At 41.7% G+C, this 18401-nt stretch overlaps 1 protein-coding gene and 1 long non-coding RNA gene across 2 annotated transcripts in view; one reads left to right on the plus strand and one right to left on the minus strand.

Annotated features, from left to right (window-relative positions):
- LOC145436003 (uncharacterized) overlaps positions 1-8458 on the minus strand; it is a 227078-nt gene extending 218620 nt beyond the window's left edge. The window contains exon 1 of the long non-coding RNA XR_013914135.1: positions 8387-8458. This is a non-coding gene — a long non-coding RNA (uncharacterized LOC145436003). The remainder of the gene's footprint in view (positions 1-8386) is intronic.
- A 7397-nt stretch (positions 8459-15855) lies between these two features.
- Positions 15856-18392, plus strand: LOC145435901 (uncharacterized). Its single transcript, XM_080313166.1, has one exon. The coding sequence runs from the start codon at positions 16519-16521 to the stop codon at positions 17125-17127; it is 609 nt and encodes a 202-aa protein (XP_080169292.1). The 5' UTR covers positions 15856-16518; the 3' UTR covers positions 17128-18392.
- Positions 18393-18401: the final 9 nt, after the last annotated feature.

Genomic DNA, 18401 nt, shown 5'->3' on the forward strand with positions numbered 1-18401 from the left:
TCCAAGTTGTCTTGACGCCTTCGTAGCATTGCATTGCAATCTATGTATACAGCCAAATAATTATAAATGCATTAGGCAACAGACCATGTAGTTCCTTGATTAGCAAAATTCATATTAAAACAAGACATAACAAATCAAATGCATCAAAAAATTGCCTTAAAAAGCTAGTTTTTCAAGACCACAGACCATTTATATTAGCAAAATTAGTCTTGCAAACGACACAAAAAACTGATGCATCAAACATTGTCTCAATAAGATCAATATGTCTCAAAAGATGCGTTTTACATTGGTGGTTTATTGGTCTAATCTCAAGACCAAATATTTATGATTTGTGACAATTCAATCAATACGGTCTTAAAAAGCTAAATCAGTTTCAATTTTAAGACCTCACTTCATCAGATCAGTAAGACTGAAATCGCTGAATATGACTTGAGACCAAATCATTGTGCTGTCAAGAATTAAGACCTAAAAGACTACTCCAACTCCAATGGAGACCTTTCTAGCTTTGCACTGTGTCGCAATCTATATGAAGTGAAATTGAAAAGAAATTGAAGAGCTCAACTGAACGAACCACGAACGAAACAAACCACTCCGTTTTTAATTGACACCTGATACTTTGCTACCGCATATTATATTATATTGATGCATATTCTAAAAACCCAGGTAATCCAAAGAATGTGTTCCCGCATCGCGGCATCTCGAGAGATATAACAAACAAAATAGTTCCTGTTCTAGATCGATTCAGTCATCATGTGATATTTTTGTTCTTGACGTAATCGAATCACGTGACGTAAACAAAGTCATCAAATCGTTCGGGATCGGTGAACCAGTAAAGGAAAGCGAGAGATAGAGAGAGCGAGAAATAATCAAGATCACCAATCAAAAGCACCATTACCATCCTCCTCCTCATCATCATCACTGGTTTATTAGCAATTTCATCAGTTCAATACACCATAAATGCGATACAATGAAAAGATAGGAAGGTGTCGAAGCGACTTAGAGTAGTCTATGGAATCAGACCCACCTTGGCCTAGGCCAGGGGTGGGCAACATACGGCCCGCGGGCCGGATCCGGCCCGCGAAGGGATTTTGTCCGGCCCGCGGACAGTTTTTCGTCTTATATGACAATGTGGCCCGCGGCTACAGTCGGCCGAGATACCCCGCTCCTTGCTTACTACGTCAAATTTTAGTGACTGTACGTTATTTTATATATATATGCGGAGTGCGCAGCGTGCATGCGCAGTGCGCAGCGTGCGAGTGGAGCTTGTGCGTAAGTTCGTCGAAGCGAGAAGACTTGCATTATTTGGCACTTACGATGTACTCAACCCTAATATCGTTTGTGGTAATCATGGTGTTTGTAGACTACAATGGTCATGTACACGAGACCGATATTTCTAATTTTTGATTCTGTAACCGCCGACATGTAGCACGGCACATGCACTTGTAGTCGTTTGTAAGACACCGCTTATGCCAGGAGTCGCCAACTCAAAACGGGTTGCGGGCCACTTTTCAAATTTCATAGATGCCGCGGTCCGCATGAATTTAATATCGAGATAAAATAGGCCACACAGATAAACAACGGCGCCATCTCATCACCTATTCATCCCTAATGAATTGATATCTTGGTAAATTTGGGGTGCCGGGCTTATCGAATGCCTTGAAATAATAATTAGGGATTGCACCGTGTGTTGATTGATCAGAGCATAGTGTCCTATATGGTGTGTACACAAGCAAATCTCACAGCTCCTTGAAATTGTTCTACGTCACACTTTCCCTTGGTCAAAGGCAATTTGACGGTAATTTTTGACCGGCTTGCCGAGCATTAAATTTGATAAAACGGGTATCAATCGAAAGCTACCGCAGTACTGATTGCGAAAATATAAATTCTATTCTGCCCGTGGTCCCGGAACCCCCCCAAAAAAGCTTCGAACGTTGCATTGTTTCGGAGTTTTGTATTATGACGCAACCATGCCGTCTGGGAGCAGGTGAGGAGCAGAGTAAACCGCAAACGTATTGGCCATTGCTGCGCAACCGATTGAGCAATGAGCATTCACACTCCTACTCTCGTGCGCGCTTGGTCCCGAGCAGCTCAGACGGCTTGACTGCGTTACAATACCAAACTCCGTAACAATGCAGCATTCGAGGCTGATTATTATTATTATTATTATTATTTTTTTTTTTTTTGGGGGGGGGTCCAGAACCGCGGTAACTTTCGATTGATACCCGTTTTATCAAATTTAATGCCCGGCAAGTCGGTCAAAAACTACCGTCAAATTGCCTTTGGCCGAATGGAAAGTGTGACGTAGACCAATTTCACCGAGCCGTGAGATTTGCTTGTTTCCACACCATATAGGACACTATGATCAGAGAGAGGCTGACATGGCGGCGCCTGTATGACAATGCTGTTCTCAAAGTCACATTATATCCTCGTCATTATCGGCGAGAAATAGTTTCGAAGTGACATTGCTGTCGTTAAAATACATTCATTAAAGGCGATTTATTTCTTGTATATGTGGATAAATGGGTGAATAATGTATCGATTCAGCAATCCGGCCCGCCAAGTATTTAATTTTCCTATATCTGGCCCGCCGACTGGAGAAGTTGCCCGCCCCTGGCCTAGGCGATGTAAAGAGGAGGCATGCACACTGAATGAAAAGTAAAGAAGATAGTATCGTATTATCGTAGTATCGATAGCTCGTCGACTGTCGGATGGCCAGTGGGATACTGCTCCACACATTAGGTCAGGCATATTTGATGAAATGATGATCTTTTCTGTCGATCATATGATAATTGGACGACTTGGACGCGCGACGCGCGTGTGTTGTAGGCTACTTGTGCGCTTTTGATTCCGAGGAAAAAAAAGTCATTGAAATATTCGGGGCAACGACCGTTGTGGAACTGATACATGAACTTGGCGATTTCTCGTTTCCGCATATCTTCTATGTTTATGACACCGAATTTCTTCAGCAGCGATTTGTTTGATTGACAACCAGGCTCCTGTGGGGCCCTAGCTATAATACGGAGTGCCTTTATGTTGTAGTTTTGCAGTGGCAAGAGTGCAGTTTTGCTGGCAGAGTATCAGGAGAAACCAGGCCGACATGAAGCGTCTAAAGCGGGGGCGGGCAACATATGGCCCGCGGGCCGGATCCGGCCCGCGAAGGGATTGTGTCCGGCCCGCGGACAGTTTTACGTTTTACATGATGATGTGGCCCGCGGCCCTAGTCTGCCGAGATTTACCACTACTTGCTTACAACGTCACATTTTAGTGACATGCATGTTATTATACGTATATGCGCAGCGTGCTAGAGTGGAGCTTACGCGTAAGTTCGTCGAAGCGAGAATACTTGCATTATCGGCATTTGCGATGTACTCAACCCTAATGTCGTTTGTGGTAATCATAGTGTTTGTCGACTACAATGGTCAATTACACCAGACGGATATTTCTTGTTTTTCATTCTGTAACCGCCGACTTGTAGCACGGCACACTTCTAGGCTTTTGTAAGACGAAAACACTGCTTATAGTCCAGACATGGGGTGATTACTTCATGAATGTAATCGATTGCGATTACGATTACTTCAGAATCACGCGATTACGATTACGATTACGATTACAGCAAAATCGGGAAGTAGTCGATTACGATTACGATTACAATGGAAAAGTAATCACGATTACTCACGATTACATTTATTTTGCATCGTAGTAGTTATGTTGGAAGACACTACATGGATTGCGCTGGAAAGGCCCAATGATATACCAACTGTCTTGAAAAAAGATGGGACGCTTCCTTGTTACGTCATAATGCACCCATTGCCCATTTTATAGAGGACGGTTTATCGTACCCAATGATTTGTATTGCCAGGTCCATAACTGCCGCACCCCCAATTCCCCACTAGGTTGGGGAGCGTGGTTGGAGGTGACTCAAAAGTATTTTGTAAACCAACATAAATTATAGAGCATTTTCGCGAGATTTCATTAACTTGGAATATCTCTTTGAGCTTTGCGATTTAATTGTCTCTAGATAGCTTGATTTTGAAATGCATACGTCTCCCCTTGTAGAAATAAAGCATGCATAATTCATAGTAATAGGCATTTAGGTGCCAGTCAATACCGCTCCTCGACACATCAAAAGACATATGCAGTTTCGGCCAACATGAGACTCCACGAAGTGTGCTATTAAAGAATGACATTTGCCAAAACTTAGGGTATGTGTCCATAGCCGCGCTGGCTGGGCGTGACTAATAGTCCATTTTTTCCAATCTGAGCCCACGATGCAAATGCCACCCGGGCACCCACAGAGCATTAGACATGACAATTTGTGTGTGCGTCTCACGCAAGTTTTTCATTTAGTCTGCTCTTTGGGCCACTACAATCAATATCGTTTGGCTATACAACAGACAGGAGGTCACGAATTAACAACATACAATAAAGTAATTATTGCAAGACACCAAATGTTATATTATGAATTACGCCGCCCCCTCCTCCCGCTGTTCAGGTAAATCTGACCATCAGGCGCTGAGATAGGATTAGAAATGCAATATAATGCAATTACCAATATTATTGACGAAATTACATCTTCAACTTCAAAATTGACTACCCTATGAGGGCCCAAGACCAAAGTTTGGTTGGGGGACGCTTTTGTTGTTTTAATCCAGATTCTAGCTACAACCCACGCTAACATGGTATATAAGCCGATGACTATGGCGGCAGGTTCAAATGTTCAGTTAGGAATTGTGAAAGAGCGACCCGTTTTGGGTAGAATATTATGAGAATAACAGAAAGGGAACATAAAATTCTGCCTTCAACTTAATGCAGATAATGTAATGCAAGCTGCCATTACGAGAAACGGCAAACAACGGCCCAGTTATGATGATTATATCAGCAGCAGCTGTTGATTTTAATGCTTCGTTGTGGAAATCGTAATGTTTTATTTGGCGAGTACAGAATTTTAAACCTTTGTCTGCTGTACGTTCGTACCATATAGGCCTACTGCTCGCCAAGCAGCAACGGTGAAACTGCATTTAACTATAGAATTAGAACTATTACATTCCATAGTTTAACTAAGCATTAGGGATGGTGTGAACGTGAGGTTCACGTTCGCGTTCTGTGTGTGAACCTCGGAAATTTAGAGGTTCGTGTTCACAACATAACCTTGGTAGGTTCTGCACTGTGAACCTTTTGGTAAATTGTAATTTTCACTCCATTAAAAGATCTTTGGCTCAAATTTATTGCATTTCAACGGCGAGCCACTCCATGCATGGTGCTGGCAGCAAAAGAAAATCAACGCTTAACGAGCATGCATCATGCACCTCGACAACCTTAATGTTTTAGTTGCTTTGTTGCAAAAATTTTCTCGGAATAACCAGCTTTCCGTTTGTGAATATTTAGTGACTATCTGCTGTGAGCTTGACCCGCAATCACACAACATCACGAGCGATATACGTAGTCAGCGAATGATGCTTATTCAACCAATCAATGACATTGATATCGTCTTCTGATGTAAAAAATCGTACGGGCGTACGGGGTCAATCTTGACTTCATTTCTTTACTGTATCATTAAAACCAAATCCGTGCGATTAAGGTGCTTGCTACTGCTGCATAACTTGTTATTGTTCGTGGTATCGGTAGCGAGTATTGAAACCCGTTGTACACTCTGCTCCATATCAATGTAGCAATACTCAGACTCCGAACACATTGTCCGGTCTGGCTAAGACCGTTAAGGGGTAAGCTTATATTCCTTGGTAAGTCCTCGTCGAAATTGTTGGCAAAGCGACGGAATGTATTGATTTTACGCAATTATTATATCCTTTGATTACCGCTGTTGATACATTTAGCGACGTTTAAAACGCCGTTATGTACTTCAGCATTGTGGCATTATGTGGACCGAGTCTTCGCTAGGTAGCCTATCGTGTACTTTAATATAGGCTATCACTTCATTGGAAGATAGGGTTGGAATTAGCAATATGACGTCACGTGACGTCACGAGGTTCACGTTCGTGTTCACACAGAACCTTTCAAAAAGGTTCGCGTTCACACGAACCTGAAACTTTCAGAGGTTCACACCATCCCTACTAAGCATAACCAAACATCAATACAAAAGTTGCTATTTTAACTTAGGCAGAGAGGTGATTATGATTAATTATCATGATGCGAGGTAGTGGTGTCTGAAATGTATTGATAAACCGATCTCAGCACGGTGGGTTTTCTTACAATCACACAAATGTACATCGAATATCTATTTACTAGGGATGGTGTGAACCTCTGAAAGGTTCGGGTTCGTGTGAACGCGAACCTTTTTGAAAGGTTCTGTGTGAACACGAACGTGAACCTCGTGACGTCATATTGCTAATTCCAACTCTATCTTTCAATGAAGTGATGGCCTATATTAATATACATACCTAGCGAAGACTCGGGTCACATAATGTCACATTGCTGAAGTACATATTGTCGTTTTAAACGTCGCTAAATGTGATAACCGCGGTTATGAAGGCATATAATAATCTCATAAAATCAATACATTCCGTCGCTTTGCCAACAATTTCGACGAGGACTTACCAGGGAATATAAGCTTACGCCTTAACGGTCTTTGACAGACCGGACAATGTGTTCGGAGTCTGAGTATTGCTACATTGATATTGAGCAGAGTGTAAAACGGGTTTCTATTCTCGCTACCGATACCATAAACAACAAGTTATATAGCAGCAGCCAGCACGGATTTGGTTTTAATGATACAGTAAGGACAGGGCCGTAACAGCACTTCGCCAGGCCCCCCCAAAACTTTTGTATTGGGCCCCCCATATGATGATAAACCGAACTTCTGGGGGGCTTCGCCCCCCAGACCCCCCTCAGGCTGTATCCTGTACACCGTTAACCACAACTTATCATCTTACATGGGGCTCCGTTCACTGGGTACGCTTTTCTCGACTAAACGCGCGAAGCGCGGAAAAATTATGTAATTCGTGATTGAATCGGTAAATATGATCGGGAATTGCATACGTATTGCTATCAATTTTTACCCTCTCTCTGCTCACCTAATCAGATTAATAATTAAATATTTAATAATTAAACATCTTCGGGCGTATACCCATTGACAGGAACGAAACAGCACTTCGTCAGGCCCCTAAAAAATCTTGGGTGTTGGGCTCCCATAGGGTGATAAACCGACCCCCAATGACGTTCGCTTTGCCACGAAATTAGTCGTACTGTTTAGTGAGCCAGCGCCAAGCGCGAAATTTTTCGATAATTCATAATAAAATCGGTCAATAAGATCGGGAATTGCATATATATTGCTATCAATTTCTTGTCCTCTCTGCTCACGTAATCAGATTTACCGGCAGAGCTGAGTGAGGTGTCTTGGAAACTGTAGGGCCCGTTGGTATGACTCCGTAACATAATGGTATTTCGTGACCTCCTTTCTGCTATATCAAAAAATATAGAATCGCCCAAACGTATGCTACTAAACTAAAAGACACACACGATTTCAAATTGGTATTTCTTCACCGGTATATAATTTTCCCCTGCGGGATGGTATTTGTCTTGTGAGGTTCAGATTGCCAAGACAGGAACATTCGGCGCCAGTCATTTAGGCGCCTTTGGACAATTAAACCTACATGTATTTTGTATGTATAACGAAGCTTTCGGTCAGCATAAGGGCCGTCCTTTTCGGCCAAGGTTTTCTCACTGCCGATCGTTCTAGCACATTTCTTGGAGTCGCATGTTACATGGCCTAAAACTTTATATGCCTTGGTACATCGTGGCGCGATAATGACCAACGCCGATATGCCGATTTCCATAAATCTTGCTTATTTTTTTTGGGGGGGGGCAAGAATACTCCAAAATCAAGATATGTGGCAGCTTGAAATCGCGCGCAGCGCGAAAATTTTTTGAAAAAGTTGCATAAATTTTAAAAAATACTCTATAATTTATGCTAATGCACGAAATAATTTTGGGCCCCCTTCGAGCTCGGGCCCCCCCCAATTGGGTGGTTTGGGGTGCGGCAGTTACGGTGCTGAGTAAGGATATGAAGTCAAGATTGACCCCGTACGCCCGCTCGATTGTTTACATCAGAAAACGATATCAATGTCATTGATTAGTTGAATAAGCATCATTCGCTGACTACGTATATCGCTCGTGATGTTGTGTGATTGCGGGTCAAGCTCACAGCAAAGAGTCACTAAATATTCACAAACGGAGAGCTGGATATTTCGAGAAATTTTTTGCAACAGAAAAGCAAGTAAAACTTTTAATGTTGTCAAGGTGCATGCTCGTTTAGTGTTGATTTTTTATGCTGCCAGCGCCATGCATAGAGTGACTCGCAGTTGAAATGCAATATATTTTAACCAAAGATCTTATAGTGAAGTCCGAATTACAATTTACCAAAAAGGTACACAGTGCAGAACCTACCAAGGTTCTGTTGTGAACGCGAACCTCTAAATTTCCGAGGTTCACACACAGAACGCGAACGTGAACCTCGCGTTCACACCATCCCTACTATTTACTATGTGTGGATACTTCCTACGCAAAGACGAGCAAAGCTAATAGGCTACCTCTGACGTAATAATGAGCAGTGACTTTTGAAAATCAGACGTTTGTGCTCTCAATAACTGGTATAATATCTCTTCCTTGTTCACGAGTGTTCAGTTCATGTCACAGTCCTTGTACAAATAAAAAGTAATCGTTCCCACACAAAGAAATCGATTAAATATGGGAAGTAGTCGATTACGATTACGATTACTTCGGGATTTTTCCGAATGTAATCGATTGCGATTACGATTACTTGAAAATGCTGTAATCGTCGTAATCGATTACGATTACTAATCGCGATTACCCCATGTCTGGCTTATACCAGGGGTCGCCAACTCAAAACGGGTCGCGGGCCACTTTTCAAATTTCGTAGAGGTCGCGGACCGCATGAATTCATTATCGAGATTTCTCAGGCCACACAGTTGAACATTATGAACAACGATGCTATCTCGTCACCTACTCAACCCTAATGAATTTATATGTTGGTAAATTAGGGGTACCGGGGTTATCGAACTCCTTGAAATCTTAATTGAGGATTGCACCGTGTGTTGATTGATCAGATAGAAGCAGACATGGCGGCGCCTGTATGACGAAAATGCTATTCTCAAATCCACATTGTCTTCGTCATTATCGGCGAGAAATGGCTTTGAAGTGACATTACTGTCGTTAAAATGTATTCATTAAATGCGATTTATTCCTTGTATATGTGGAATGTGGATAAATGGGCGAATATTATATCGATTCAGGAATACGGCCCGCCAAGTACTTAAATATCCGGCCCGTCGACTCGAGAAGTTGCCCGCCCCTGGTCTAAAGGCTGTAGAACAGGCCCCACCCAGTGGCGTAGCAGCCACTTGGCGGTTCTGGCTCTGCGCCAGGGGCGGCAGGCTCCAAGGGGGCGGCAAAATGAGGATGCACAGTGTGTGTGAGAGAGAGCGATGACATTCTTTTTCGCCAGCACCATCGAGATGCTTTGACGACGGAGATGCGATACGGACTTTATAGTCTGCAAACCCATTTTTCTCCTCCGTGATTGCTGAGCGCCTAGCGGGGTAACCGCGGATACCAGTTTTCGAGTCTCTAGTCTGACCCGGCTGGGTATCGAACGCACGACCTACCGATCAAGAAGCCGGACGCATCAACATTACACTATCTCGCTCGGCACAGTGTACACAGCCGGCTAAAATAAGCGTAATTGGTAGTCCTATAGCTGGCGTCCCGTGAGCTAAAATTTAATCAAACAGGTTGCAATCGAAAGCTAGTGTCCCGCTAATTCCGAACACACGAAATAATATGTTAACATGGCAATGGAACCACTCCCAAAAAGTCGTCAAGGTCGATTGTTCGGAGAGTTCTCAGAAAAAGGAGAATGCCTGCCGAAAAATCAGAAGATGCTGGCCTCAGTGTTGCTGAAGAAGCTATACGATGCATGTTTCAAACTTTGGATTGATTTAAACTTGAAGCTGAAACTAGGTCTACCGGCATACATCACTTAAATGATATGTCTGGACTTTTGAATTCCCACGTGCTGTGGCAATGCGAAAGTCACAATTTATTCACCAGCGCTTTTAAGCACTTATGACGACGAGGTGGACTTTTTGGAGTTCGCTCCGAAAATTGTCAGCTCCGAAAATTGTCATGCCTTATACCAGTGGTTATCAACCTTTTTCGTCGTCTCGTGCCTCCCTTGGCCGATATTTGTGCTAGAATCCCCCCACCCCTTATGAAAAGTGTCCTATGACTAAAAAATGTGTTTTTAATGCGCAATCATTTGTTAACTGAGCAATTTATGGCCAAAAATATTCAGATATGTCCGAACTATGGCGAGTACGGACCGCGCTAAACTTTGATAAAGTAGCCTACAGTCAAATTTGACCGGTTTTTTTACGGGTCGCGTAGCCGCTGACTAAAAATAATTCACCAAGTCCGCTTGGTATGGACTTGAGTTAAATCGATGAATTTGGTACGATATGTTTTTCACGTTAGCTCATATGTTGGCTTAGACAGTTATACAATTTCACTAGTGGCCTTGTGCATTCAGCTTGACGTTTTCCTGCTTAGTAGCAATTCGGTCGAGAGGCTGTCGCGGACCCAACGAAATCGTCTCGTGAGCCTCACTTTATCAGGGGGTGTAATATATACGGAAGGCATTTAAACATACGCCTAGCTTGAAATCCGCCAAAGAAACATATACGATTGTAAAGAACTAATTTCTACTTAACAGTTCTATACCATAGAAATCTAAAAACTTTGCGAACCCAGTGTATCTTCCGATACAATCCCAAAGCCAGATTTCCCCTAAAAAATTAAGCCAGATTCCCTCCTAAAAATTTCAAAATTCCCCTCCCCCCAATGGGGACCCCCCGGTTGGGAACCACTGCCTTATATCTTCGAATTAGGGATCATATAAATCAGAAGATTGCTATAGCTTTTCGTACAAACCAATATGAGGCCTCTAGGACGTACACAAATTAAGATAAGATCAAATGAAGTTGTTCAACTTGAGCTTTTAAAAGGGATAAGAGGCTGGTGCGAAGCAGTGGAACCACGTTTGATCGTAGTGCAACAGCGTTCGATGTTTTACATTGGTTATATAATGCAAAGCTACTTCATTCGACACCATATTTAGGCTCGTGTCTGAAACTTTATCTGACCATTGGTGTTTCAATTGCGAGTTGTGTGAGAAGCGAGAGCCAGGGGCGGCAGCACATGTTGCTACGCCAGTAGCCCCACCTCGGTGATAATTTAGTGTCTAGGGACTGAATATGACTCTTCCAGGACATGTCAGAGTCCAATAAAATCCCGAGATATTTGGCATCATCTGTGTTTGAAACGAGCTGACTAGCGATGTTAACGCGGTTAGGTCATCTTTTGAATATACTGTCAGCAGCTCGGATTTCGAGGCCTTGATGCAAAGGTTATTTTGGGGTGTCCACTCATGCACTTTGGGCAATTGGTCACTAGTAAGGGCATCCAGCTCTGCCGACGAAGATGCGGAAGAGAGGAGGTGAGTATCATCAGCGAGCACCGAACACTGTGGTGTTCAATGAGGAGGATTCAAAAATGTCGTTGATCGATAAGGTGAAGAGGATCGGTCCAAGTACTGATCCTTGGATTGAACCACAGCTTACCGGGTGGGGAGAGGACAAGGTGTTTGAGATTGCAACCGTTTGTTGGCGTCCAGTGAGGTAACTTTTCATGAGCTCAAGTTGTGGGTCCCGAAATCCGTAACGCGCCAATTTCGAGATGAGAATTTTATGATCTACCATCTCAGTTATCGGCAAACTTGTGGTTCGCATGTAATTTACTACAGGCCCGCAAAATTATCTGTTGCAAGTGTAGATTCATATATATAATATAATTGCTCAAAATCTAGTTCGTGTCTTCAAATTATATCTTTTCATCCGCTCAAGACACACACTATAGGTGCTGGCGATTGTCCCTCACGAGTGTCATCGGCTCTAAAATGGGGGAGGGGGGCTTGCAGCTGCGAAATGGTCCGTTAAAAACGAGTCTAGGCCAGGTGGGTGTCTGATTTCGAACCCTACTCCAACAAGTCGTTTCGACACCTTCCTATCTTTCATTGCATCGCAGTCTTGTGGTGTATTGAAATGATGAAATTGCATGTTAGCAATATGATCAATTCAATTGAATTGAAGGTGGGTGGCTGAATACTATATTACCACACTGCCAGACAACGTTGACACCTCCTATCCAGTGGCGTAGCAGCCGCTTTGGCGCTTACGTAGGGTTACCATACGTCCTCTTTTAAGAGGATTTGTCCTCTTTTTTGAGTTTTTTGAAAGTGTCCCCGGAGGACGCCCTTTTGTCTTCTTTTTTGAGATTTTGTCCTATTTTTTGAAAATTTAGGTCACATTTAGAGCAAAATGCGAGTGAAATGCCGTAAATCAGCACAGAAGTGACGCTCCGGCGGCCGGCGGGTATTTCGGAGTGAAAAACGGCGATTTGAGCTCTGAGCGTAAAGTTGACCTTTTATTATATTTTTTTAGTCATCCACCTAGCAATGTGGATAAATAAACGGTATGTGACCTGTCAGGTCAACATAATAAGATTTCAAGTAAATATAATTGAACAGATTGAAACTATATCAAAATTTGGGCTGTGCCACCGTATCACTGCATGACGACGTCTCAGACATGAAATTCAATTATACACAACCTCCCTCCGTTCGCACAAACTTGGTTGGCGGATTTTCATAAAAGTCAACTCCAACGGTAGGCCTACATAAGCAAAAGAACTATAACGCCCCCCCCCCCCCCTGACAACGCAAAGTCGGTGGTCTAGTTATTATTAAACGAGGTTAATTTATTAGTAATCAAATCAGGGCCGTAAGCTCAAAGCGGGCTCAAAATTATTACGTAGATCGTAAACATAAATTATACAGTGGAGATTTATTCAAATTGATATTTTTTTGCGCCTCGCGCGATTTAATGTCGCTAAATGTCTTCATTTTAATATAACACCCCAGTTGATGTACCAAAAAAATAAGCATATTATCTGTTAAGTGACATTTTGATCCCCCATCCCTCGAGATGTTTGGTTGATCACCCCAAGACCAAACTTCTTTTTGGTGGGTTGACAGAAGTCCTGCTTCGGGTTCTGATCCTAACACCTGTATAAAATTATATATTTTCATCTACACAAGACACAATATTATAGGCTGAGATAGGCCCCGATGTCCTTTTTCAGAGGATTTGTCCTCTTTTTTCAATAAAACTAAAATATCATCCGAGAACGCCCAAATTATAGAAATTAAACACCTTCCTATCTTTTCATTGTATCACAGTCTTGTGGTGTTTTGAATTGATGAAAATTCCTAATAAACTTAACTGAATGAATAGACAGGAGGACGTTTCAACGATGTCCCAAAATATAGGATCCACCTCGGCCTAGTATCCGATGCCACAGTCCTGTAAACAATTGACACAACACAAGAGACGATCGTAGTCCAGATAATCCTCCGACTATTCGGTGCTGACGAGAATCGAGCCAGCTTTTCATGCATAGATGGCGGTGTATTTCGCTCCTGCACCAACTCCGCTTGAAGTAGGGGTACCATACGTCCTTTTTTAAGAGGATTTTGTCCTCTTTTTTCAATAAATTGAAAGTGTCCTTGGAGGACGCGTACATGTCCTGTTTTTTGGGAATTTGTCCTCTTTTTCTTTGAAAAGGATTAAACTGCCATGGAAAATGCGACTCCGGCGCATCAAACGTCAGAGTTTCAGAAGAAGCGGGGTAAATCGGGCGTCGTAACAAAGTCATGACCTTTTTAGTAAACACGCCATACACTATAGTAAAAAGCTAGTAATTCGGGAGTCTAGTCAAAGTAATGACCTTTTTTTCGACACAGTAGCCTACTTTCGGTCGGAAAATTTGAAACAATACCAGTTTTACTGCCTGGTGCTGAAGGTTTCAGAATTTATGGTCTCTTTTTAGGATCTCGGAATATGGTGACCCTATCCGAAGTCTATATGCTCTTCTTTGGGATAATGACACAAAAATGTTAAAGTACTGGTTTTGTTCCAACGAGATAGTGCAATGGTAGACGAGCGTTTGGCTTCGTGATCGATGGTGAGGGGTTGGTGTGTGAGCCGGGGTCCTGGGAGACTGGATCACATTAACTCGCAGCAATAGGATCGAGACCAGACGAAACGTAAAACTGGTATCCTCGGCTTCAGTATCAGTATCAGTTTATGACGATATATACTTTGGTAAATAAGGAGAAACTTAAAGCAACTAGTGATGAAAATGAATGACGCAAGTCGATAAACGAGGGTTGATCACTGAGCTGATGTCAGGTCGAGGTCCGGTAATCTTGAGGGCTGACTCGTCTCTCAGCATTCCGGGAAGCATATAGGAGAATATATGATGATACTGACTCGAAAACCTACAAACGTTTTCTTCTCATCGTCATCGTCATAACACTTCGATGGTGCATACGAAAATGAAAGTGATCTCTCTCTCTCTCTCACTTGCGTCTGCATGGTGCGTCTGCAAGGTGGGTGTCAGATTCCATAGACTACTCCTTGTCGCTTCGACATCTTCCTGTCTTTTCATTGTATCGCAAATTTGTGGTGTATTGAACTGATAAAATTGCTAATAAACCAATGATGATGATGGCAATCCTGATAACTTCGATGATACATACGACACCAGTGCTGCACAATCAGTTTCTATTTTTGGTTTGCTTTGCAAATCCCGAATTGACTATTGAGGATTTACTTTGTTGCTAAATAGTGGTCGATTGTTCTTTAATTTTGCGAGCGGCATTAAAAGAAGTTACTGTGTTGATATATAGGAGGATAAGTTGAAAGAAGTACAGTGTCATCTGTGAAAATTGATCGAGATATGACTTCGAATTAACCTGCGTTGCTCCGTGTATCGACTAGACCAGATACTTATATTATGTTTTGTTGACGTTATGGACGCGTGAATCCATCATCATTGGTTTATTAGCAATTTTATCAGTTCAATACACCACAAAAAATGCGATACAATGAAAGAAAGGAAGATGTCGAAGCGACTAGGTTGTCTATGGAATCTGACACCCACCTTGGCTTGGCCTAAGCGATGTAAAGAGGAGGCATGCACACTGAATGAAAGTAAAGAAGATAGTATAGAAAAAGAAAGCGACAAGAAATAGGGCGGCATGTCATGGATAGGTCAGTCGTGGTCCGGTAATCTTGAGGATGGACTGTATTTATTTAGTAGTAATTGCTTGTATTTCGACTTGAATGTGGACATGCTCGTCGACTGTCGGATGGCCGGCGGGATCTGTCAAACTCTATGTCTCGAGTTTTCCTCTGTCACTGTTGCATCAGTCGATCAGTGCATCATACTAAATTATTATGAAACGACCATACCGCCGAATATACTGGTATATTTGCCGTTTTCATTCCATTACATAAGAAAGAATATATATTAACATCATCATCATCATTGGTTTATTAGCAATTTTATCAGTTCAATACACCACAAAAAATGCGATACAATGAAAAGACAGGAAGATGTCGAAGCGACTAGGAGTTATCTATGGAATCAGACACCCAAGTTGGCCTAGGCGATGTAAAGAGGAGGCATGCACACTGAATGAAAGTAAAGAAGATATAGTATAGAAAAGGAAGCGACAAGAAATAGGGCGGCATGTCATAGGAAGCGAGATCGATAGGTCAGTCGTGGTCCGGTAATCTTGAGGATGCACTGTATTTACTTAGTAGTAATTGCTTGTATTATAGACTCGCCCAATCAATAATGCAATAATGATTATTGTATGGATATCTTTGCATGTATTAATGGTGCGATCCATTCGTCTTACCAATAACCCGAAAAAACTGCTGTAAAGTAAGCTTTAGTTATGCATGATTTAAGAATGCTAAATGTAGAATACCAGACTGAGGCTGGTTTTACTTACAAATTGGGCATGACGGCATTACCGAAGGATTTCTTGCACTGAATAATGATGTCATGGAACGGAACATTGTGCATGATGTTGCCACCAATTCTATACCTACCCTGGCTGGGATATAAGAGGCTAGTCAACTGTTCTATCCATTCCCTCTCAGTGTTATACAATTATTCGTACGGTAATGTTATTTTTGAATAATAATAATACGTTCATACTAAAATGAACCCAAATATTTCTGGCTGACACTTGTCAGGGTTAGGGGTAATCTTCAGCTGAAGTTTCGTGTATTCGGGAAAGGCCGGTTATTCTTTCATATGTATACCTGGAGGCTGGAGTTGAGTTTTATCGAGATCTACAAAAGTAGGTTGTACCAACAGAATGAGTTTGTGTATACGTTGAGCCTATAAGCTCGTCTCGAACTTTCGAATGTCTTATGCCATTGATGCCATGATTATTTTGTGATGCTGATAGGCCTATACTATACGACAGTCGATGTATTATACAATTCTATAATGAAGTTCTGTATTACCTTCAAGAGTCTTTAAATACAATTTTTATTTATAGATCTTAACATGACGTACAACTCCTCTTCGCAAGAAGACAGTCATCCATACGATGGGATATTATACGTTCTTTCGGACTCTGAACACTTTCTGTCCGAAAAGGAGGTACAGAATTGTGTGGATTTAGATCCTCTGGCCGTGGAATTAAGATTAATGAAATCCTCAGAAGAAATGCGGGAGAAATTATTGGAAGTGAAACGCGCACACAGAGAACTAATCTTTATGAATAAGGCAGCCGATATCTTGCGTTCCGAAGAGCTAAACGGCAAATTAAACTCGGTCGAACTGTTGTTGCAAGGTTTTGAGAGCTGTGTCGTGGAATCGCAGCATTTGCAGAACGCCTTGTCGAAACCATTCCTCGGTAATAATTTAAAAATAGAAAAAAAGTACCACGAAAGCGTTCAAAAGTTTCTATTTGGTAGTGCGGACATGCTCCGTCGTTTTCAGTCTGTCGTAGATACGTTGCAGTGGCATAAAAAGGTTGACCTTTCTGGCGTTTCGGGGTCACTCCGTAAAATATCATCGGCCGTACAGGAATGCGAAAAGACATGGACTATTATCGATAAAGCGTTTACTCTTCTTAGAGAAAAGAGTGAGGAAGTGTTAAACGACAACTGAGCTTTGTAATTGGGTTTGGGCGCGACGATTTGAGCACTGTTACAGTTTCAATACTTGTTTTTCAACGTGGAGGCTGTAAACGCGATTGGTTGTATGACGTCATCCAAAAATATGTAGTAGGCCTAGGCTACAGAGCCATGCACATTAGGGCTCTTCAAAAATGACTCTTTTCTTAAATCATACTGGCTACTTGATAAAATTGTTAGGTTACCTAATTTAAGCCTACACACAAAATTTGATTCAATTCCAGCCAGTAACCGCTTTGCTACAGGAGAAGAAAGTTTCTATTTATTATATAAAAATAAATAATAAAAAATTTGGAACTTTCTTCTGTAGCAAAGCGGTTACTGGCTGGAATTGAACCAAATTTTGTGTGTAAGCTTAAATTAGGTAACCTAACAATTTTATCAATTGGCTTGTACGATTTGAGAAAAAAAGTCATTTTTGTAGAGCCCTAATGCACATTAATGGGAATGAGATTCGGTGAACCCGTGTTAAACATACAGCATTTACGCAATCTAAAGTGAAATAGGTATGGCCTAAAAATGCTCAATTATATTCTTTGCGATCGCATAAAAGGTGCTTATTTGAACTGTCCACAGCATCCATACGACCATACATCGTAATGAGTGATTGTCTTGATATGAAACTGGAAGACTAATACTGAACTTGGCATCGAATCGATGAGGAGCTCGATATTACCAAGCCATACTCATAATAAAGTGCCTTCAATAACATTCATGAATTCAAGGAGTTTTGCTGTGTATCTTGTAACCCATCTTGAGTCTGTTTTCCAATTCGGCTGCACTAGTCCTTCCCATCATATGACCATTTTCTGGCTTGTCTATGGCCGCACCCGAGGATTTTGAATTGATAGCACCATCTTGTAATAACATTATATGCATTGGAGCGTTCAATCACGTTATTTGTTGCAGTTATGAATTGTGCTATAATACGACTTGAATGTTTTAAACCAGTGTCTGATGTAGGTGCTATTAATTTTTGTCAAACTTTGCATGATATGAGCTTAACGTTATGCTTGTCAGTGTAATGGTTATTTTTATGTAATTATTTCATACAAAATTGACTGGTCTTGCACTGCACGTAGATTACTATTGATTGCATGGACGCATTGTTACCTCATACCTTTTGAAGGATATCAGTCGGACTTTCAAAGTTGTTGAATTAAAGTATATTGCTTTATATTTTTTGTTGCCGAGTAATTTTGGAATTGCTCTCAATTCATATTGTGTATTCTTTTGCAGCCAATTTTC

The sequence above is a fragment of the Botryllus schlosseri genome, chromosome 1 (assembly GCF_051294905.1).
Source record: "Botryllus schlosseri isolate E-star chromosome 1, Bs_hap1, whole genome shotgun sequence".
Taxonomy (NCBI): Eukaryota; Metazoa; Chordata; class Ascidiacea; order Stolidobranchia; family Styelidae; genus Botryllus; species Botryllus schlosseri.

Excerpts from the sequence above, each read along its gene's own strand:
- LOC145435901 (XM_080313166.1), top strand. The coding sequence starts at position 16,519 with ATGACGTACAACTCCTCTTCGCAAGAAGACAGTCATCCATACGATGGG.